Raw genomic sequence first — 24,338 nt, 5'->3', positions numbered from 1 at the left:
AAGCATATCAGGTCATGGCTAGGCGGCCTAGGGCGAACGAGCCCCCGAGGGCGGTGCTGGTGCGATTCCAGCGTTTCTGTGATCGGGAGAAAGTGCTGAGGTGGGCCAAGAGGGAGAAAAGCGGCAAATGGGAGAATTCGACGGTGCGGATATATCAGGACTGGAGTGCGGAGGTGGCAAAGCGGCGGGCCCGGTTTAACCGGACGAAGGCGGTGCTGCACGCAAAGAGGATCAAGTTCGGAATGCTGCAGCCAGCGCGTTTGTGGGTCACCTACAAGGACCAGCACCATTACTTTGAGACCCCAGAGGAGGCATGGACTTTTGTTCGGGAGGAAAAGCTGGACCTGAACTAGAACTTGGGAACGCCGGCGGTCGAGGCCGCCCGAGTACCCTTGACTGATCAAGTGGCCCATGTCTTTCTTAGGCCAGGTCGGAACTTGGTTAAAGTTGATGGATCGTTTGGTTTCTTTGAAACTTGTGTTATGGGGGGTTTCTTTGTTCCTTTTTGTGTGTCTCTTCCCGTTGCCAACTTCCCTTAATTATTGTTGTTGTAGGGGGGGCTTTTTTACTGTTTTTTGATCTGTTCTTTAAGGGTTATGGTTACTGTTCTGTCCGATGGAGGGTGATGGTTAAATACGTTATTATTGGGTAGTTATTTAGTTATGCAGGCATAGTTATGTATTTATGTATTTATTTGAGATTTGTTATTTATATTGTTATATTGTTAAGTTGGGGAGGCGGGACGGGGGGGGTGCACGTTGGTTATGCGTGTTTTCTTTTTCTCTTTTTTCTTCCTCTCGTTTTAAGGGGGCTTTTTTATGGGCTTGGATGGGGACGGGGGTGGAATTGAAGATGGCGGGGTAGGGTGTGGCCGGGCGAAAGCGCGGGCTTTCCCCTGTTTCCCCCGCGCGGGACGGAGGAAGGGGGAGGAGAGAAGAGTGGGGTGTGGCCAGCAATGGCGGCTTTTCCCGCGCTGAAGCGGGGTCAGAGAGGGATGGCAGGGGGGGGGGGAGGCCCCTCCCCCCCCACATCGGGAGGAGTCGGAGTGTGGCAGGGGCAGTCGGGTCAGCGAAAACCAGCTGACTCTCGGGAGTACGATGGTGGATACACCGCGGCTAGGAGGGGTCCTAGCCGGGGGGGGGGGGGGGGAAGGGGGTTAGGGGGGGATACCGGGTTGCTGCTGGAAAGGCCGAGGACGGGAAGGGAAGAACGGGAGGAGAGAGGGGGAGGGGCCATCGCCATGGGGAACGGGTCAGAAGGGGAGGGTCGACCCGGGGCGAACAGGGGACAGGACATGGCTAATAGACAGGGGAAAGGGACGGGTCGCTCCGCGACCCGGTTGATTACTTGGAACGTGAGGGGGCTGAATGGGCCGGTCAAGAGATCAAGGGTTTTTTCACACCTAAAGGGACTGAAGGCTGATGTAGCAATGTTGCAGGAGACTCACTTGAGAGTAGTAGACCAGGTACGCCTGAGAAGGGGGTGGGTGGGACAGGTGTTCCACTCAGGCTTGGACGCAAAGAACCGGGGGGTGGCGATTTTGGTGGGAAAGAGGGTGTCGTTCGTGGCGGTGCAGGTGGTAGCAGATAAGGAGGGTAGGTACGTGATGGTGAAGGGTAGGCTGCAGGGAGAGAATGTGGTGCTGGTGAATGTGTATGCCCCGAATTGGGATGACGCGGGTTTTATGAGGCGCCTGTTGGGCCTCATTCCGGGTCTGGAGGCAGGGGGCCTGATCATGGGGGGGGACTTCAATACAGTGCTCGAGTGGTGGAATTGGTGATGGTGCTGAGGATTGTCAGAGGATACAACAGGATATAGATAGATTGGAGACTTGGGCACAGAAGTAGCAGATGGATTTTAATCCGGACAAATGCGAGGTGATGCATTTTGGAGGATGAAATCCAGGTATGAATTATACTGTAAATGGCAGAATCTTTTGGAACAATAACATACAGAGGGATCTGGACGTACAGGTCCATAGTTCCCTAAAAGTGGCATCTCAGGTGGCCAAGGTGATGAAGAAGGGATATGGCATGCTTGCATTCATCAGCCGGGCCATTGAGTACAGGGCTTGGGAAGCCATGTTGCAGGTATATAAAACCTTGGTTAGGCCATATTTGGAGTATTGCGTGCAGTTCTGGTCACCGCATTATCAGAAGGACGTGGAAGCTTTGGAGAGAGTGCAAAGACGATTTACCAGGATGTTGCCTGGTCTCGAGGGTGTTGGCTATGAGGAGAGGTTGAATAAACTAGAATTGTTTTCACTAGAACGATGGAGGCTGAGGGGAGACCTGATAGAGGTCACAAAATTATGAGAGGCTTAGACAGGGTGGAAGTGTCAATTACAAGGGGGCACAGATTCAAGGTGAGAGGGGGAAAGTTTAAGGGAGATGCTGCGGGGTAAGGTTTTCACGCAGAGAGTGATGGGTGCCTGGAACACGTTACCAGATGATAATCTTTATTGTCACAAGTAGGCTTACATTAACAATGCGATGAAGTTACTGTGAAAAGCCCCGAGTCACCACATTCCGGCGCCTGTTCAGGTACACAGAGGGAGAATTCAGAATGTCCAAATTTCCTAACAGCACTTCTTTCAGATTTGTGGGAGGAAACCGGAGCACCCGGAGGAAAGCCACGCAGACACAGGAACGACGTGCAGACTCCACACAGACAGTGACCCAAGCTGGGAGCCTGGGACCCTGGAGCTGTGAAGCAACAGTGCTAACCACTGTGTTACCGGATGTGATGGAAGCAGGCAATTAGCAAAATTTAAGGCATCTGGATGGATACATGAACAGGGAGGAAATAGAGGGAAAGGGTTCAAGTAAGGGCAGGTGTTCCTTAGTTAGGGCATCGTGATCGGCAGAGGCTTAGAGGGCCGAAGAACCTGTTCCTGTGCTGTGCTTTGCTTTACTCTTTGTTCTAATTAAAAGTGCTTGTAAGAGGGGTAATACAGTAATCGGGGTTTTTTTTGGGGGGAGGCTTCCATCTACGTAATGTGGAGGGTGAATTCCTGGAATCTATACAAGATGGCTTTCTAGAACGGCATAAGCTTGAAAGTGATGTTACATAAACTAAGGAAACGATGAAGATACGAGGGTAAAACTGCCTGTGGTAGATTGGGAAACTACATTAGAAGATGTGACAGTTAATGAGCAACGGCAAGCATTTAAAGAATCAATCTTTGGTTTCCAACAAATTTGCATTCCTTTGGAGAACAAAGCTTTGCTGCTCACAATGTGGTCTGATCTATGTTGGGGAGACTAAACACAGGCTGATTGCGGAACATAGAATCATAAAATTCCTACAGTACAGAAGGAGGCCATTCTGCCCATCAAGCCCCCACCAACCCTCCAAAATTGCACACCACCTCAGCCCAATCCCCAGCCCTATCCCCTTAACGCCACCTAACCGTTGGACACTTAGGGGAAATTTTTGCATTGCCAATCCACCTAACCTCCACATTTTCTACTGTGGGAGGAAACCAGAGCACCCGAAGGAAACCCAAGCAGACACAAGGAGAAAGTGCAAGCTCCATGCAGCCACCCAAAGTTGGAATTGAATCCAGTTCCCTTGTGCTGTGAGGCAGCAGGGCTACCCACTGTGCCACCGTGCTGCCCATACACCTTCTATCAGTCCGCAAGCAGGACCCCTACCTTCCTCTCGCTTGCCATTTTAATTCATCATTTTACTCTGATTTCTATCCTTGGTTGCTGCAAAATTCCTGGCAGACTGGAGGAACATCTTCACCTTTTGATTCGGCACTTTCCACCTTCTGGACTTAACATTGAGTTCAACAACTTCAGAACATGAACGTTCTCCAGTTTGATCTTTTTTACAATTTTTCTTTCCTTGGCCCATTCCCCCACAGGGATATCGGTAACTTGTTCTTATGTTTTGCTTTCACAGTAACAGAGAAAATAGGAACAGGAGGAGGCCTTTCAACCCTTGGAGCCTGCTTCTTTATTCATAATGATCATGGCTGATCGTCAAACTAAATAGCCTAATCCTGCCTTCCCCTCCATATCTGTGTGGTGGCACGGTAGCACAGTGGGTAGCTTCACAGCTCCAGGGTCCCAGGTTCAATTCCTGGCTTGGGTCACTGTCTGTGTGGAGTCTGCACGTTCTCCCTGTGTTTGAGTGGGTTTCCTCCCACAAGTCCCGAAAGACGTGCTGTTAGGTAATTTGGACATTCTGAATTCTCCCTCTATGTACCTGAACAGGCACCAGAATGTGGAAACTAGGGGCTTTTCACAGTAACTTCATTGTAAGCATACTTGTGACAATAAAGATTATTATTATCCTTTGATCCCCTTTGCTCCAAGAGTCATATCTAATTGCATGGTGAAACAATATGATATTTTGGCTACAGCTGCTTTCTGTGGTAATGAATTCCACAGGCTAACCACTGTCCAGGTGAATAAACTTCTCATCTCAGTCTTAATGGTTTCCCGCGTACCCTCAGACTGTGACCCCTGGTTCTGGACACTCCCATGATAGAGAACATCCTTCTTGCATCAACCCTGTCTGTTCAAATTTTCTAGGTTTCTATGAGATTCCCCCCCCTCATCCTTCTGAACTCAAGGGAATATAATGCTAACGACTCAATCTCTCCTCATACATCAGTCCCGCCATCCCTGAAATCAGTCTGGTAAACCTTCTATGGATTCCCTCTGTAGCAAGAAATCCTTCCTCGGGTAAGGAGACCAAAACTGCACACAATATTCCAAGGCCCTGTATAATTGCAGCAGGTCATTCCTGCTCCTGTCCTCAAATCCTCTCACTATGAAAGCCAACATACCATTTGTCTTCTTTACCGCCTACTGCACTTGCTTGCTCACCTTCAACGATTGGTGTATGAGGACACCCAGGTCTCTTTGCACATTCCCCTCTCCTAATTTATGGCCATTCAGATAATCTGCCTTCCCCCTTACAAAAAGTGGATAACCTCACATTTATCCAAATTATACTGCATCTGCCAATAATTTTCCCGTTCAACGTGCAGAGGCGTTTCACCAGGATGTTGCCTGGAATGGAACATTTAAGTTATCATAGATCATAGAATTTACAATGCAGAAGGAGGCCATTCAGCCCATCGGGTCTGCACTGGCCCTTGGAAAGAGCACCCTACTTAAGCCCCACACCTCCACCCTAACCCCTTTATCTCCGTAACCCAGTAACCGCACCTAACCTTTTTGGACACTTAAGGGCAATTTAGAATAGTCAATCCACCTAACCTGCACATCTTTGGACTGTGGGAGGAAACCAGAGCACACGGAGGAAACCCAAGCACACACGGGGAGAACGTACAGACTCCACACAGACAGTGACCCAAGCCGGGAATCGAACCTGGGACACTGGAGCTGTGAAGCAACTATGCTAACCACTATGCTACCGTGCTGAGGTTGGATAGGTTTGGGTTGTTTTCACTGGAACAGAGAAGACTGAGGGGCGGGCTGACCGAGATGTGCACGATTATGAGGGACATGGACAGGGTGGATATGGATCAGCTGTCCCCCTTGGTTAAAGGGTCGGTTACGAGGGGACATGAGTTCAAAGTGAGGGACGGGAGGTTCGGGGGGATTTGAGGAAAAAGTTTATTTACCCAGAGGGTGGTGACGGCCTGGAATGCACTGCCTGGGAGGCGGGTTGGCTCACATCCTTTAAAAAGTACCTGGATGAGCACTTGCACTTCTTAACATTCAAGGCCATGGGACAAGTGCTGGCAGATGGGATTAGGCGTGGCAGATCAGGTGCTTTTCATGCGGCGGTGCAGTCTCGATGGGCCAAAAAGCCTTTTCTGCATTTTATTTTTCAGTGATTCTGTGAAATCACACTGAAGCATCTCTGCATCCTACTCACAACTCAGCCTCCCACCCAGCTTTGTGTTATCTGCAAATCTGGAGGTATTGCATTTTGTTCCCTCCTCTAAATCATTAATGTATATTGTGAATAACTGGAGTCCCAGCATCGATCCCTGCGTTACTCCACTTGTCACTGCCTGCCATTTTGGAAAAGATCAATGTATCCCTACTCTTTGTTTCCTGTCTGCCAACTAGTTTTCTACCCATCTAATAATCTTTACTGGTGTCACAAGTAGGCTTACATTAACACTGCAACACATTGCAATTTCAATACTCTATCCCTCATCTCATTGGCTTTTACTTTACACATTAATTTTTTTATGTGGGGACTTTGTGTAAGTCTTATGTGAAAGCCTTCTGAAAGTCCAAATAAACCATATCCACTGGCTCCCCTTCATCAACTCTACTCCTCAAAGAATTCCAGTAGATATGTCAAGCATGATTTCCCCTTCACAAATCCATGCTGACTCTGACAGGTCCTGCCACTGTTTTCCAAGTGCTCTGCTATAAAATCTTTGATAATGGATTCTAGAATTTCCCCCACTTCTGACGTCAGGCTGACTGGTTTATAGTTCCCTGTTTTCTCTCTACCTCCCTTTGTAAATTGTGGGGCAACATTAGTTATCCTTCAATTTGCACGAACTGTTCCAGAGTCTATAAAATCTTGGAAAATGACCACCAATGCAGCCACTATTTCTAGGGCCACTTCCTTAAGTACTTTGGGATGTAGATTATCAGTCCCTGGGGATTTATTGGGGTTCAAACCCATTTATTTCCCCAATAGAATTTCTCTACTAATATTAATCTTCTTTAGTTACTCCCTCTCACTAAACCTTGTGTTCGCCAACATTTCTGGTGTGTTATATGTGTCCTCATTTGTGAAGACAGAACCAAAGTATATGTATAGTTGGTCAGCCACTTCTTTGTTCCCCATTATTTCTGACTGTAAGACGTTTGTCTTCACGAATTCTCTTCACATACCGATAAAAACTTTTAAAGTCAGTTTTTATGTTCCCTGCAAGTTTATCCCTTCTGAATCAATTCCTTGGTCGTCCTTTGCTTAATTTTAAACTTCTTTCAATTCTCAGTTCTGTTTATCTTGGTCAATTGTATGCTTCTTCTTTGGATCTAATGCTATTTCTAATTCACCTTGTAAGCCATGGATTGACCACGTTTTCCGTTTTACTTTTGCGCCAGACAGGAATAAACAATGGTTGCAGTTCGCCTATGCCCTCCTTGAATGTTTGATGTTGCCTATCCACCATCATCCCTTTAAGTAATGTTTCCCAATCCGTCATGGCCAACTCGTGCATCATATCATTCTAGTTTCCTTTATTTAGATTCAGGACCTTCGTCTCAGAGAAGCAACTACATCACTCTCCATCTAGATGAAAACCCCCACTAATGTTTTTTGCTCCTTGGTGTTTCTCGGCTCTACCCATACAGATCCAACATCGTCGGAGCTATTACCTTTCCTCCCTCTTGGGTTAATTTCCACTTTAACCAGCAATGCAAAACCACTGTCTTTTCCTTTTTTGTCTGTCCTTCCTAATTACTGAATACCCCATAATCTTCAGTTCCCATCCCTGATCAACCTGCAGCCATGTTTCCATAAGAATCCTGAGATCACAACCTTTGAGGTCCTCCTTCTCTACTTTGTTCCTAACTCTCTATATTCTGCTTTTAAGACCTAATCCCTTTTATATCTATGTTGTTTGTACCAATGTATATCATGACCACTGGCTGATCACCCTCCCCTTCCAGAATGTCCTGTAACTGCTCTGAGACATCATTGACTCTGCACCAGGGAGGCAACATACCATCCTGGAGTCTCGTTTCCGGCCACAGAAACACCTATCTATTCCCGTACAATTGAATCCCATCTAACTATTGCATTCCCACACTTTTTAACTCCACCCTTCTGCAGCAGAACCAACTGTGGTACAACAAATTTGGCTGTTGCAGCTTTCCTCTGCGAGGTCATTCGCCTCAACTGTATCCAAAGCGATATATCTGTTTTGCAGGGGAATGTCCAAAGGAGAATCCTGCACTATCTGCTTCGCCCTCTTGCTTTGCCTGGAAGTCATCCATTCCCTTCCTCCTATGGAATCTGAGCCTGTGGTGTGACCACTTCTCTATACGTGCTATCCACGTTACTCTCCGCCACACGAATACTCTACAGTGTCCACAGTCGCCGCTTCACCTCTGAAACCCAGGCTTCCAGGAGCTGCAGCTGGAAACACTTACTGCACACATGTGCCCCGGGCACTGGAAATGTTCCCGGCTCCCCACATGGAGCATGAGGAGCAAATCATGGCTTTCAGCTCTCCTGCCATGACTTACCCCTTTAAATTAAACCTTTGGAAGATGCATGATATCGGATTATATCCAATTCTCCAGGGCCCTTCTGTCCTGATCCTCATTACTACCGAATATAGCCCGTACAAACTGTGAACCACAAAAAAAACTTTCAAACTATATGTGATAGAAGTCCTTGCCTACTACTCACCAATCAGCTCTCTCCCTTGTAGCCTCTGCTGCTGCAGCAGGGCAAGATCCCTCTCTGAAGATTTAAAAAGTTGCAAAGCAGATTGTTGACCCTAGTTCTGCTATTAACAAATTCCATAATCTTTATATCATTATCAGCACCTCCTTTAGTCTTTAACACTGTCCATCATCGCATATTTGTCAAATCTCTCCTGAGCTCTCAGCTGTCCCTGACCTTCTATTTTGCTCCATCTGTTCCATCCCTTCTTCAACATGGTAAAATCCATTGCATTTCTACTCTCTTCATCCCTGAAGAAGAACCATACGGACGCGATACATTAACTCTGTTTCTCTCTCCGCAGATGCTGTCAGACCTGCTGTGTGTTTCCAGCATTTTTATATTTATTTATTTTAGTAAGCCTAAGGATTGGAAGCATTTTAGAATTTAGCAAAGGAACACCATGAAACTGATAAAGATAGAGAAAATAGAATATGTAAGTGAGCTAGTAAGAAACATGAAAACAGACTAAATGCTTTGATGGTATGTAATCATGAAAAGATTATCAAATACAAATATGGGTCCATTACAAGCAAGGACAGGAGAATTTATCATGGGGCATAAGGAAATGGCAAAGAAACAAAACAAGTACTCTGTGTCTGTCTTCGCATGATCTGCATCCCAGAGTGTTGAAAGAGGTGGCTGTGGAGATAGTGGATGCATTAGTGATCATCTTCTAAAATTGCAAATATTCTGGAACAGATTGGAAGGCAGCAATGTAACCCGACTATTTAAGAAAGGAGGGAGCATAGAGCTCACATGACGGGGACAAGGATGAGCCGGTTCTTTGGGGGTGAGGACAGGTGTGTCAGATGTCTGGGAAGCCCAGCGAACCATGTGCATATGTTCTGGGCATGTCCGGTGCTGGAAGGGTTCTGGAAGGGGGTGGCAAGGACGGTGTCGAAGGTGGTGGGGTCCAGGGTCAAACCAGGATGGGGGCTTGCGATCTTTGGGGTCGGGGTAGAACCGGGGGTACAGGAGGCTAGGGAGGCCGGAATACTGGCCTTTGCGTCCCTAGTGGCTCGACGAAGGATATTAATTCAATGGAAGGACGCGAGGCCTCCAAGCGTTGAAACTTGGATTAACGATATGGCTAGCTATATTCAGCTAGAAAGGATCAAATTTGCCCTGAGAGGGTCGGTACAGGGATTCGCCAGGCGGTGGCAACCTTTCCTTGACTTTTTAGATCAGAGATAGACGTTCGGGGTCGTGGCAGCAGCAACCCGGGGGGGGGGGGGGGGGGGGGGGGGGGAGGGGGGGAGGGAGGGGGGGAGGGAGGGAGGAGGGGGGGGGGGGAGGGAGGGAGGAGGGGGGGGGGGAGGGGGGGAGGGGGGGAGGAGGGGGGAGGGAGGGAGGGAGGAGGGGGGGGGGGAGGGGGGGGAGGGAGGGAGGAGGGGGGGAGGGGGGGAGGGAGGAGGGGGGGAGGGAGGGAGGAGGGGGGGAGGGGGGGAGGGAGGAGGGGGGGAGGGAGGGAGGAGGGGGGGAGGGGGGGAGGGAGGAGGGGGGGAGGGGGGGAGGGAGGGAGGGGGGAGGGAGGGAGGGGGGGAGGGAGGGAGGGGGGGGGGAGGGAGGGAGGGGGGGGAGGGAGGGAGGGAGGGGGGGGAGGGGAGGGAGGGAGGGGGGGGGGGGGGGGGGGGAGGGAGGGAGGGAGGGGGGGGGGAGGGGGGGGGAGGGAGGGAGGGGGGGGGAGGGGGGGGGAGGGAGGGAGGGAGGGAGGGGGGGGGAGGGGGGGGGGAGGGAGGGGGGGGGAGGGAGGGAGGGAGGGGGGGGGAGGGGGGGGGGGAGGGAGGGAGGGGGGGGGAGGGAGGGAGGGAGGGAGGGGGGGGGAGGGAGGGAGGGAGGGAGGGGGCAGCAAGGGTCGTGGGGGGACATGCACGACTGTAACGCGGGCAAGTCTGCTCGCTGCTCATGTCTGAAACTGTAGGCTGCCTTGTTTGTTAAGGTTGCCTGGGGGGGGAGGACTGGTGCGCGCGAGAGGGCGGGCGAGGGAGGGACATTTGCCTAGAGGGATTGTGTTGTAAATAATTTAAAAATTAGTAGGGGTAAATGTCTGTATGGAAAAACTCTTTCAATAAAAATTATTTAAAAAAAAAGGAAAGGAGGGAGAGAGAAAACTGGGAATTGCAGACCTATTATCCTGACGTTGATAGTAGGGAAAGTGCTGGAATCTATTCTGAAGGATCTGACAACTTGAGACTTAGAAAATAATGATATGATTGGGCCGATTCAACATATGAAAGGGAAATCATGTTTGATAAACCTGTTTTTTGAGGATGTTACTTGTAGCATAGATATAGGGGAACCAACGGATGTGGTGTATTTGAATTTTCACAAGGTTTTTGATAAGGTCTCACACAAGAGCAGAATTAAAACACATGGGATTGTGAGTAACATACTGGCCTGGTTTGAGAATTGGTTAGTGGACAGAAATCAGAGAGTAGGAATAAATGGATCATTTGTGGACTGGCTGTGACTAGTGGGATGTCACGAGTATCAGTGCTTGAGCTACAATTGTTCATAATCTATCTAAATGATTAAGATTTTGGGGACCAAATATAGTATTTCCAAGTTTGCTGATGACACAGAACTAGGTGAGAATGTGAGCAGTGAGGAGGATACAAACAGGCTTCCTGGAGATTTAGACAGGAAAAGTGAGTGGGCAAGAACAGGGCAGGTGAAATATAATGTGGCGAAGTATGAAGTTATCCACTTGGATAGGTTAATTAGAAATGCAGAGTATTTCTTAAATTGTGAGAGATTGGCAAGTTTTGATGTCCAAATGGACCCAGATGTCCTTGTTCACAAGTCACTGAAACCCAGCATGCAGACGCTACAAGCAATTAGGAAGATAAATGCCATGTTGACCTTTATTGCAAGTGGATGTGAGTGCAGGAGTAAAAGATCTTGCTGCAATTATAGAGAACCTTGGTGTATTGTGTTCAGATTTGGTTTTCTTACCAAAAGGCGGATAGAGGGAGTGCAGCCAAGGTTCACCAGACTGATCCCTGGGATGGGGGAATTATCCTGATAGGAGAGATTGTAGAGACTCCTGTATTTTTTAGCATTTAGAAGAATGAGAGGTGATCTCATTGAAACATATAAATTATTTAATGGCTCAGTAGGGTAGATGCAGGAAGCAGATTTCCCTTGGTTGCATGGCAGGGGTGGGTCTAGAACCAGGCGACACAGTCTCAGAATAAGGGCTAGGCCATTTAGCACTGAGATGAGGAGGAATTTCATCAATCAGAGGATAGCGAATCTTTGGAATTCTCTACCCAGAGGGCTGTGGAGACTCGGTCATTGAGTATGTCAGACGTGAAATGACTTCAAGTTATTAAAGATATCAAGGGATGTGGGGCTAGTACAGGAAAATGTTGTTGAGGTAGAAGATCAGCCATGCTCTTGTTGAATGCAAGAACAAACTCAAGGGGCCAAATGGCCTATTCCCATTCTTTTTTATGCTACGAAAGGGAAAATGCTGGAAAATCTCAGCAAGTCTGGCAGCATCTGTAGGGAGAGAAAAGAGCTAACGTTTCGAGTCCGATGACTCTTTGTCAAAGCTAATAGACAGGGACAGTGGGAAATATTTATACTGTGGAGTGAGAATGAAAGATGAGTCATAGCCACGGAAACCCAGGGAAACTGGGTGCTAATGACCCTTGGTATCTGGGCCATTAGCACCCAGTTTCCCTGGGTTTCTGTGGCTATGACTCATCATTCATCCTCACTCCACAATATAAATATTTCCCACTCTCCCTGTCTGTTAGCTTTGACAAAGAGTCATCTGACTCGAAACGTTAGCTCTTTTCTCTCCCTACAGATGCTGCCAGACTTGCTGAGATTTTCCAGCATTTTCCCTTTTGTTTCAGAATCCAGCATCCACAGTAATTTGCTTTTATCCCTTTTTTATGCTACCTGCCTCAAGCTCCCTTTCTGCCCCAACCACCCCCACACCCCATCATTCTCCCTTGCAGAGTACTTTATATTTGGTGAGGTTGTTCTGAAAAACTTCTTCTGCCCTTGTGGGATGACAGTTTGATCATTAGATATTTTAAATCTTAATTGTGACATTTGGGTACTGAGTGTATCCAGCCATCCCCACCCCACCATCAGGTAAATCGAGCAACAAACTGACCAATCTCAACAGTCCAGCCAGACTGTACATCATTCTTATACTGTAAATTGTTACACAGGATTGTAATAACCTATTGGAACTTGTAGTTAACTGCTCGACAAATGCATAACTGCACTTGATCAGCTTTGTTCACTGCATCTTTTCATTGATTGGGTACAATCAGTATGTGATTAGTAATAGTGTTACCTTTCTTCTTTACTCCAATGGGGATTCCACTGCCTGAAAGAGGAGACATTGCTTCCAATAGTCCTTGGCAGTTATATGTACCACCAGTGCTTGTAATACCCTTGAGTTAGTCAATTATTATTTAACATTGCGTCTTTCCCTTTATCCTGCAGCGGGGGGGGGGGGGGGGGGGGGGGGGGGGGCAATCCCACTGTATGCAAGTATTCAAATGTGCTCTCCTCTGCCAAGTGCAACCAAGACGGCTGAGCCTCTTCTGGTCATGATGCAAACGCTGGCCACCTTGAAAGGAGAGTCAGTCAGTAATGTGCTGATCTTGAAGAAAGGGGAACTGAGGCACCCATATTGGCACCTTCACAGGATCTGGAGATAGATCCTTATTTCATAGAATTTACAGTGCAGAAGGAGGCCATTCGGCCCATCGAGTCTGCACCGGCTCCTGGAAAGAGCACCCTACCCAAGGTTAACACCTCCACCCTATCCCCATAACCCAGTAACCCCACCCAACACTAAGGGCAATTTTGGACACTAAGGGCAATTTATCATGTCCAATCCACCTAACTTGCACATCTTTGGACTGTGGGAGGAAACCGGAGCACCCGGAGGAAATCCACGCACACACTGGGAGAGTGTGCAGACTCCGCACAGACAGTGACCCAAGCCGGAATCGAACCTGGGACCCTGGAGCTGTGAAGCGATTGTGCTATCCACAATGCTACCGTGCTGCCGTGGATGGATCACTGCATAAAAAGCATTTTTAAAAATTCTTTCATGGGATGTGGGCGTCATTGGCAAGGGCCAGCACTTGTTGCCAATCCCTAATTGACCTTGAACATTCCAGTTGAATCTGGAGGACATTTGGATTGCTAGACATCAGCATTGTGCCGCCATCTATCTCCCCATTGCAATAAAATGCAGTTACAATCTACATTACGACCCAATAGTTAATCGTGACATTTAAACACTTTACGCTTACCTTTCAGAATGTGCCCGACCCCTAAGCAGACTTTCCATTTTCATCACAAACTCTCAAACTTGGTGCACTTTTAGCGGATTTTCACAACCCCATGCCGCCAGACGAAGGTGATGTGTGGGAAGAAATCAGATTTGTGTCTCCCATTTAAAATGGGGAACAGGTCCTCAACATGGGCAGATTCTGGATTCTAGGCATTCCTGACCCGCAGGAAAAACCAGAGGAAAATGCCACAGGATCAGGACTGTGGAGGAAAATTGGATTGCTTCCCCCCCCAAAAAAAATCAAAGTGCGGATATTCGCACACGGAAATATGCCTCTGCACCCAGATGTAAATTTGGACTCTGATGTCTTTCACGTGGCATTAACCTGAATAAGCAGAGATTTGATTAAAGAAACCATCACTAATCCCAAACAGTTGTCGGGCAATTTGTTTCCAGGCAGAGCACAGTTGGCATCCATATTACCTAAATTAACCTCAATCATCATGCATTATTTTTAATGATTCTACATTTAACTGGTAATGATGAGAAGCAGGAACCGTCAGTGTAATAAATATGAAATTAAATGTTAACAAGAATTTGCATTTATCTTTGGCTTGCAGAATCTTTCGGCAGCTGGACTGAGAAGAATAGTACACAAGGGACTTAAGTGAGAGGAAAGATTGTTCTCCTTAAGAACAGAGGAGTTCAAGGGGAGATTTAATAGAAATGTTCAGAATTATGACGAGTTATGGCATAATGAATAAGGAGGAACTTTTCCCACTGGAAGGAGGGTCACGAACCACACGACACAGGTTTAAGGTAGTTGGCAAAGGAACCTGAGGCGAGTTGAAGAGAATTTCTTTAATGCAGCAAGATCAGGAATGCATTGTCTGGAGGGTGATGGAAGGAGATTCAGTAGTAATGGAATTGGACAGTTCGCTATCAAACAAAGAATTTGGAAGGCAATGGGGAAAGGGCGGGTGAGGATTGGGACCAATCTCTGAGCTCTTTAAAAGAGTTGCCACAGGCACAGTAGACAACATGGCCTCCTTCCAGCTGTATGATTATAAGTATTTCCAAGTATTTTGTTTGGTTCTACTGAGAATCATGGATGAATTTCCTCATGGCTCTACCCACTATGCTGCTGTATAGTTCGCAGAAATATTGGTTTCACAGACTGGGTCTCCCAACGTTTCTGCATCAGAACAGGAAAAGCTTCAAGGAAATTCACCCCTGTGAAGTCCGCCCCCCGGCATTTGAAAACTCTAGAAAATGCATGTGGTTTTCTTTGACTGCCGGCTATGATAAACCTTTTGATGGAATTTTTCAAAGAGTTTCTTAATCTTTGAAAAGATTGCTGGTTGAAATCTTTTGCTTATAATCTGAAAATCTCTACTATCCACCTTTTGCCCCAGAGGGCTTGAGTAACCAGCAACTGTGGACCTGAAACAACTTCTTCAGTTCTCTGACCATGGGTTAGGCAAGGAGGTACGCCCCGAATCCACTCCAGCCCGCTCAAGCCTCGTGTTGATGGCACCACCTGATCAATGCAGGCTATCCAGCAAACTGGTTCCCCACCCCCAACGTGTCCGAGTTGTGGCCACATACACTTTCACATGTGTGTTGTAGGCCTAGGCTATGGATAGTGATGGAAGAGACTCCAATTTATTTCCATCACGTGGTTGACCAGGAATCCCTCCTGCTCTTCCAGCCTGCCATTAGCGTTACGAAGGATTTACATGTGGATACTCAAAATTTTGGCCGTTCCTTGGCCTTCATGTCCTGGAGCCTGGAGTGGGACTTGAACCCAGAGTTTCCAGGGGTGCTACCACTGCACCATAAGACTGGCATCTAGACCTAGAAACTCAACATCAGCATTTAGCTGCAATTGACAGCATAACAGTTATTTAATATTCAGAATAAAAAACTGTTGATATTGTGAGTGTATTAACTGATTAGCTTTTAATCCAATTTGTCTAAAGCACAGAAGTATATAAAGTTTTAATGCCGCTTCTTGGGTAGTCATAGATAAAACCATTTAAGAGGTGATCTTAAAAGAGGTGTATAAAAGTGCGATCAGGATTAAAATCTGGCAAATCACAAATAATAAGGCCAGATGGTACAGATTCAAAATAATAAAAGGCGCATTTAAGACTGACAGCATGGTGTTCTTCACTCAGGAAATGATGAACACATGGTCTGGACTCCGTGACTTGAGTAGTGAATAACCTGGAATAATTTAAGAGACATTGGATGCTACCATAGGGGGAACTGGAGGGCCCAAGATTACCCAATGGCCAACATTATCGGTAAGTATCTTGTGATTATGATTAGCTTTGCATTGGCCACAGTGACCAAGGGCAGTGCTGATAAACTATGTACTAACTTTACTCTTTGTGGTTGTCGTCCTCATGAAGGGAGCTGTGAATACCTCGGGAGGTTTTTGTTCTGTCAATTTTCTTGGGTGTTTTTATTATTTACGATATTTAACAAATACTCAGCACAAATCCTGCTGCAGGATTTCCAAACATGGATTCATCAGTTGATGAGGGGATCAACAGCAAAATTGAGTTCCCTTTGTGCTTCTTACAGGCAGAAACATGTTTTAGTGGAAGTTTATGGGATGTGGGCATTGATGGCTAGGTCAGATTTATTGCCCATCCCTAATTGTCCTTGAGAAGCTGGTGATGAGGTGCATTCTTAAACTGCTGCAGTCCGTGCATTGTGAGAACATAGAAACATAGAGAGTAGGAACAAGTGCAGGGCCCGATATTTGTTACGAAACCTCGCTGATATTATGTGTGAGAGCGCTCCAACCTGAAACACTGGTTTTGTGTGGTGTATTTACTTTTGGATATTGGTGAGAAACGTCTGCTGGAACAGTGAAAACTCAAACCTCTCTATCATTAAACAACAATTAAGGTATTTTTAAAGTCAAAGAAAGATAATGAAATACTACAAACAACAATCCTATACTTGGGCACATTAACAGTGAGCACTTAGTCCGTCAAAGACTGGAAACCCAAAAACTTCTATTTCCCCCGTAAACCTAAACTCTACTGAGGCCCTTCTGTTTCTCAAACAACAACCATTAATCTATTGGTTAAGCCTAGCCAGCGACTACCACACCTTACGACCTACATGACCAGGACTTGGGAATGGTCTTCAGTTCAGTGAAGAAAAATATCTTTTGCACAAACTGGCTTTTGCCTTCAGCACTTCATCTCTAGCTGAGCTGTTTCCTGAGGTTGGCTGCCTCTCTCTCTCACTGTTCAACATCTTATCTGCGTCTAGCCTGCTTCCTGGCTCACAACACTCTGAATACTAAATGTATCAATTGCAAAGAACTCCCTGTTCCCTACTCTTTCCTGTTCCTTTGTATGGTAAAGTATGTAAAAGTTGGTAAGAGATACTGTGGACAAGCTAAATTTCTTTAGTTTCCTGAGGAAGTATAGGCGCTGTTGCACTTCTTGGTGATAGTGTCGACGTGGGTAGACCAGGACAGATTTTTGGAGATGTGTACCCCAAGGAATTTGACGCTGCTAAGCATCTCCACCTCGGTCCCGTTGATGCTGACAAGGGTGTGTACAATACTTTGCTTCCTGAAGTCAATGACCAGCTCTTTAGTTTTGCTGGGATTGAGGGATAGATTGTTGTCGCTGCACCACTCCACTAGGTTCTCTATCTCCCTCCTGTATTCTGACTCGTCGTTATTTGAGATCCGGCCCACAATGGTCGTATCGTCAGCAAACTTGTAGATGGAGTTCGAACCAAATTATGCCATGCAGTCGTGTGTGTACAGGGAGTATAGTCGGGGGTTAAGTACGCAGCCTTGCGGGGCCCCGGTATTGAGGACTATTATGGAGGCGGTGTTGTGGTTTATTCTTACTGATTGTGGTCTGTGGGTCAGAAAGTTGAGGATCCAGTTGCAGAGTGAGGAGCCAAGTCCTAGGTTTTGGAGCTTTGATATGAGCTTGGCTGGGATTATGGTGTTGAAGGTAGAGTTGTAGTCAATAAATAGGAGTCTGATGTAGGAGTCATTGTTGTCGAGATGCTCTTGGGATGAGTGTAGGGCCAGGGAGATTGCGTCTGCTGTGGACCAGTTGTGGCGGTATGCGAATTGCAGTGGGTCAAGGTGTTCTGGGAGTATGGAGGTGATGTGCTTCATGACCAACTTCTCAAAGCACTTTATTGGGACTGAAGCCCAGGCCACCGGATGGTAGTCATTGAGGCACGTTGCCTGGTTTTTCTTTGGCATCGGTATGATGGTGGTCTTCTTGAAGGAGGTGGAGACCTCGGAGCGGGGTAGGGACGGGTTAAAGATGTCCGCGAACACATCTGCCAGCTGGTCCGCGCAGGACACGTCGCCTTCCGAGGTTCACTTTCAAGAAGGCCGATCTGACTTCGGAAGCTATGATGGTGGGTATGGGTGTGTTTTTTAAAAATAAATTTAGAGTACCCAATTTTTTTTTCCGATTAAGGGGCAATTTAGCGTGGCCAACCCACCTAACCTGCACATCTTTGGGTTGTGGGGGTGAAACCCACGCAGACATGGGGAGAATGTGCAAACTCCACACGGACAGTGACCCAGGGCTGGGATTCAATCCGGGGTCCTCAGCGCCGCAGTCCCAGTGCTATCCACTGCGCCACATGCTGCCCCGGGTATGGGTGTGTTATGGGCTGTTGGGGCACCCGACAGCGGATTGTTGGTTTCCTGTTAGAACCAAGCATAGAATGCATTGAGTTCATCGGGAGGGGTGCGATGCTGCTGGAGATACTGCTCGGCTTCGGTTTGTACCCAAATCGGTTTGTTTAGGCCTTGCCACAACTGCCGAGAGTCTGTAATGCTGGTCTGTGACTCTAGCTTGGTCTGATATTCACTCTTGGCATCTCGGTTGACTTTGCAGAGTTGTACCTGGATGTCGATATTTGGGGAGCCTCCCTCTGCAGTTAGTTGTTTAACTGCCAACACCATTCATGATTGGATGTGGCACTACTGCAGTGCTTTGATTTAATCCATTCATTTTATAGGAGGAACAGGAGTAGGCCATTCAGCCCATCGAACCTATGCCACCATTCAATTTGATCATGGTTGATCATGTACCGCAGTGGCACTTATCCTGCACTATCTCTTGACGTCATTGGTCTCCAGAAATCCATCGATTTCTGTCTTGAACATTTTCAATGGCTGAGCTTCTAAAGTCCCTTGGGATAGAGCAGTGTTTTTCAAACTCAGGGTTTGTGACCCATAGGCTGGTGTCAGGAGAGTCGCGGAGCGATTGGTTACATCGTTCCCGATTGCAGGAAGAAGTCCCCAATGGCTATGGGCAGGCACGATTGGTTGCGCCGTTTGAGGGGGCTGTGTGCTGGCCACTTCCCAAGTGCAGGATTGGGGACAGAGGTTGACGTGTACGTGGGTGCACGACGCTAACAGTGGTGGCGTCAGCTTGGAGCTCAGCTCTGGTGTTCGTACTCTGGGTGCTGCTTGGCTCGAGCCCCGCCACCGATTGTCACTATGCGACCTGCGACTCCGTGATCAAGCTGTTCAAAGGTTGGCACAACGTCCGCTTGCACTCCCATGACGTGAAGTACTGATCGAGAAGTGGTCTGTGACTGGGGTGGATGCGAATACTGGGCACTGAGAGGGAAGCCAGGCCAGGTTTGTCGTCGAGGAATACCGAGCAAACGAGGCCAGTCAATATGGCTAACACATGTGAACATTGCAAGAAACCTACTTTATGTCGCCAATCTCTGGAAAGTGCTTTTGGTGAGAATGGAGAAGGAGATGACTTGAATGTTTGGATGATGCAATGCAGTAGAACCAGGAAGAAATATTTGACATTGTATGTGTTTGACAAGTTACTTCATCTCGTCTAAAGTCATAGTTTCTAAAGTAAAAACAAGATTGTACTTTTTTCTATACTTGTTTAAATTTCTAAATGGGACTACATTTGAAACAAAGTATGTGTCTAATTGCAAGAAGGCACATGTTCAATTGAAATTGTTCTCATTTTCAGTAGTAAAAAGTCATAAACTTGGAAAAATATGAACGATGGGTCTTTCTGCCAGAGGCAGTGGCAGAGAGAAGGCCATGCGCCTGACACGTACCACTGATGCCAAGTGCTCTGACGTTGGTGCTTTGGGCACAAAATCATGGAGGAGAGATTCCTCCATTTTGTAGCTGCCAGCAAACAAGCAACAGGACTGTGTGAAGAACTGAAGATTGAATATTTCGTAATAAGGAAGAGAGGGCCAGAGACACAAACAGACCAGGATCTCACAATTAAATATGCTGGAGAGAGCTTTTCAGGAGTCCATGACAGGACAAAGCAGTGCTGGTGTGAGCTCCAGGGCCTCTAGTGAACAAACAATTAAGAAGAAACTGAAATCAGGAACAAAGCAATAGAAAGATGATTTCTTGAGGTATGGCTTTAATTGAGCCAATGCAAATCAGGATGCAAAGCCCATGCATGCTGTATGCAGGGAAGTACTGGCAAATGAAAGTTTAAAACCCTCAAATCGTCAAAGACATTTGAGGACTAAGCATGGCGAGTTCGAGGACAAACCTCTTGATTTTTTTCAAGGGATTCAGCAAGAACTTAAATTGTCAACTGAAGTCCTTAGCATAATGGTAACATTGAATGACAAAGCAAGTGAGATTGTGAGGACTAAGCAGGCTCATCTGCGGCATTAATGGTAAGCAATAATAATGTGTCGTGAAGATCGGCCGGCATGGTGCACTAAGGTCGGGTGGCATGGATCACATATGTCAGCCAGCATGCATCCCGAAGGTCCGCCGATTGGTAAAAGTGGGTCCCGGGGAAAAAAAGTTTGAAAAACACTGGGGTAGAGAATTCCAAAGATTCTCCACTCTCTGAGTGAAGACATTCCTCCTCGTCTCTGCCTTAAATGGCCTATTAATTATCCAGAGATTGTGTTCCCTGGTTTTAGACTCACAACCAGGGGAAACATCTGCACCCAAACGGTCATGCTCAGTAAAAACTTTAAGTTTCAATGAAGTCACCTCTCATTCTTGGAAACTTTAGGGAATACAAACCCGGTCTCTCCTAAATCACTTAGCTCTATTGAATGCTGCTTTCGCTGTTTCACATGCAACATGTAAATAAAAGAATGTGAGTTTGGTAAGAGCAGGTGGAGGAAGATTACTCAGTTCAGTCAAGCCGCAGCATCTTCCTGAGGCTGATGGAGTCAAAACCAGATATATATAGGGTTACAAATAAGGCAACATGGAATTTCCTCTGTTTGCTCGCTTTCAGTTCTATCTTGCATGATATAGCAAGGGGATTGTGTAAAACATTTTGCCTAATTTCAATACTAAAGGTGTGCTATGACTATTGCCTCTTTGAACTAGTGAACAGATCAATGAATAGGCTAGGATTAGTGTGTAACATCTGCTCACTGTGACTTGGTGCAATTTCTTGGGCTCCTTACCAATGCAGGACCTGGCACAAGACACGATGCAATGCAGCACTCCTGTCCTGGAAGTTACCCCAAAGTCAGTGTAATCAATGGTGGGCAGGTTACCAAACCCTGCCTCCCTGTCATCATTTGCACAGGCTGGGGGGCTGAGGTAATGAGGCTGTGGGATTATGAGGCGAGGGTGCTGGCTGGTAACCTTTGTCTCAGGGGAAATGGATAAAAATGGAGTTTGCGGCAGGAATGAAAATCGCTTATTGTCACAAGTAGGCTTCAAATGAAGTTACTGTGAAAAGCCCCTAGTCGCCGAATTCTGGCGCCTGTTCGGGGAGGCTGGTACGAGAATTGAATCCACGCTGCTGACCTTGGCCTGCTTTACAAGCCAGCTATTTAGCCCACTGTGCTAAACCAGTGCTAAATGGGGATGGTGAGTTTCATTGCCTGATTTTCCCGTTGTTTCCACAGAGCTTGGGGGTGGTGAGTGGAGAGAAATCTGTGCTATACCTGAGTCCATGTGTTATAGATGCCTGAAGTTGAATAAATGCCATTTTCATCAGAAAATGCTGTTAATAATTGATCCTTTCTACGTTAATCCTCTTTCCAATGAACTTTGTTCAGTAACCATTTCGGTACTCGAATGGGGTGTTCTGCGTGGATTGAGCTCTCCACACTCAGACATAAAGGTTAGATTGTTGCGGCAAGATAAGATCATTAACAAGGCTTTTGATATTCACAATTTTGTTCTCAGTATAAATGTATTCAAATTGCTTTTGCTACACCCACATATCATTCTACAGTGTTAAATTAAGAAATTTCACTCTGTTAATGATGCTGTATAAATCCAAGTTGTTATTGATAATGTATTTTTATATTATTTACAATAATGTATTGTCAGGGGGCCTGTTTAGTTCAGTTGGCTGGACAGATAGCTCATGGTGCAGAGTGAGGCCAACAACGTGGGTTCCATTCCCGTGCTGGCTGAGGTTATTCACGAAGGCCACGCCTTCTTAACCATGCCCCTCGCCTGAGGTGTGGTGACACTCAGGTTAAACAACTGCCAGTCAGCTCTCCCCCTCAAAGGGGAAAGCATCTGGGACTATGGCGACTTTACTTTTACTTACTATTTTAAGCAGGTACTATTCTTATTATAATATTGACGGTGCATCATCTTTTGTATTGGAGTTTATTGTTTTTGTAATGTCTGATTAGTCCAAAATAATTTTCCTGTAGTGGTTGATGTATGAGGAGCTACTAACTGTTCTCTTCTCCATCAGGCTAATCGGCTTGGCTTTGTGTGTTGGTTCAGAGGAATGAAAATGGGTCTCTAACAATGCTAGGGATACCATGGGCAGTGTCACACTACGCTACTTCTGCTATGGGTGCCTCTTCACATCCGCGATCTGGTCACTACTCCTGTTCATCTATTTCAACTTGAACAACGAAGGCTACACTTTCAGCAATGCACCCTACCCGGGGAGCCAGCAGGTACAGTGGAGATTCAAACCCCGACTTACTAAAGACCCCAAACGACTGCTTGAATCCCAGCACCTTGGCAGCGCAAGCGACCAATTTATGAAACACATGCCTAAAAGGTTTGAGAACAAATTGGCACTGTCTTCAGAACTCGGTGAGTTGCCTGTTACCACTAGGTTGGAATTGTAGTGTTTGGTTTATTACTTTTCTGAAGTCACCGTAGTCCCAGATAACCAAAGGCTGCTTTCCCCTGTGAGGGGGAGAGCTGACTGGTGGTAATTTAACCTGAGGATCACCACACCTCAGGCAAGGGGCAAGGTTGAGAAGGCGGGACCTTCAAGAATAATCTCACTTGGCTGGACAACTGGTTCGTGATTCAAAGCAAGGCTAGCAACGCGGGTTCAACTCCCGTACCCATGAGGTCAAATCACCATACGTCAGCTCTCCCCCTCAAAGGGGAAAGTAGTAATTTAGGACCATGGCGACTTTACCATCAACTTTCTAAATTAAAGTATTTGGAAAGTGCTTCCAAGTACAAATCAACAAGGAGTATGTTTTTCAGGGAAATCCTCTCTCTGGAGCCAGGAGGATCAGGACTGCTTCCCCAATCCTCTGACTTCACAATCTTGGTGGTTTCCCCCCTCCCCCCATGTCTGATCCATCTCCCAACCCCATCCTGAGACTTGAGGGTAGTTGTTAGCATCCCGAAAGTGATTTTTCTTATGTGTCGAGCTGCCCTGCCCACCTCCAACTCACCCGACAGTGCAGTTGGGGACCAAATGCCCTATGGCGTTTTGCTTCCAATTCGGCCGCACACTACTTCTGGCGGGCAAGTAGATGGACCCCGCGGCGGGCTTTTATTCATTCCTATCCCATTGTCTTTTGCCTTTGAAAATCACATTTCGACTGATTACCAAACATTCCACCGAAAATGATAACCCTGCAAACTTAACAGAAATAATGTGACGCCTTCGCAACCCTTTATGTATGTATTTAATGGAAAGGTTAAAATAAACTTGTTAACTCTCCCAGAATTTCATACACACTTTCAAAGATCTTGATTTTCCACCATGAAATAAAATGTCATGGTGCAAGTCACATCTTGGACCACTTTGAACGATTAAGAGCCACGAGGCGGAGGGAAAAAAAGTTCCTCCTCTGGAAACTAAAGTTTGAGATGACATTTTGCATTTGGAGAATTACTGAGGAAGATGAAGCTTGTTGATATTACTGTAAACACTTGAACAGTCCAGTTACTGCAGGGTTAAACTTCTGTAGTTTTCCAGGGATGACTTCTTTTAAGGCTTTCAGCTGTGGTGTAATAAGTAATCCTTTTAAAATTGTATATTCATTCATCCGCAAATGTACTTTCAAAAACTGCTTTCTGTCAAGATTAGTTAGGTAGGTTTGTAATTACAACAATAAAATCTACAGATTAGAGGGAAAACATGTACTAGATAAAAAATGTTGATAAAATAATATTTTGATATGGTCGAGAGCCTACTTTTCTATAGAGCCTTATGCTATTTCATCTGCAATAGATTTTCTGCTAATTCCATGACCACTGCGGCTCTTTTGGGAACATTCCTGCCTCTGAGTCACAAGGTTCAAGTCCCATCCCAGGGCCTGAGCAGAGAAATCAAGGCTGACACTCCAGTGCAGTTCAGAGGGAGTGCTGCATGGAAGTGATGTCTTTAAAATGAGAAATTAATCCAAAGCCCTGTTTGCACTCACAAGTGGACAT

General features: G+C 46.5%; 1 protein-coding gene across 8 annotated transcripts in view; it reads left to right on the top strand.

The window, feature by feature from the left end:
• galnt11 (UDP-N-acetyl-alpha-D-galactosamine:polypeptide N-acetylgalactosaminyltransferase 11 (GalNAc-T11)) overlaps positions 1-24,338 on the top strand; it is a 246,718-nt gene that overhangs the window by 126,388 nt on the left and 95,992 nt on the right. For 4 of the 8 annotated variants that reach the window (XM_038798428.1, XM_038798430.1, XM_038798431.1 and 1 more), the window contains 2 exons: positions 15,865-15,993; positions 22,396-22,748. In XM_038798428.1, the coding sequence (XP_038654356.1) occupies positions 22,466-22,748 (283 nt within the window). In that variant the 5' untranslated portion in view covers positions 15,865-15,993; positions 22,396-22,465. Of the gene's footprint in view, positions 1-15,864; positions 15,994-17,206; positions 17,266-21,735; positions 21,805-22,395; positions 22,749-24,338 lie in introns of those variants that run through there. The other 4 variants (XM_038798433.1, XM_038798432.1, XM_038798429.1 and 1 more) reach the window with 4 other exon arrangements.

Source organism: Scyliorhinus canicula, chromosome 5 (assembly GCF_902713615.1).
Source record: "Scyliorhinus canicula chromosome 5, sScyCan1.1, whole genome shotgun sequence".
NCBI lineage: Eukaryota > Metazoa > Chordata > Chondrichthyes > Carcharhiniformes > Scyliorhinidae > Scyliorhinus > Scyliorhinus canicula.
The sequence above is the reverse complement of the archived record's forward strand: the minus strand, read 5'-3'. Positions and strand labels throughout refer to the sequence as shown.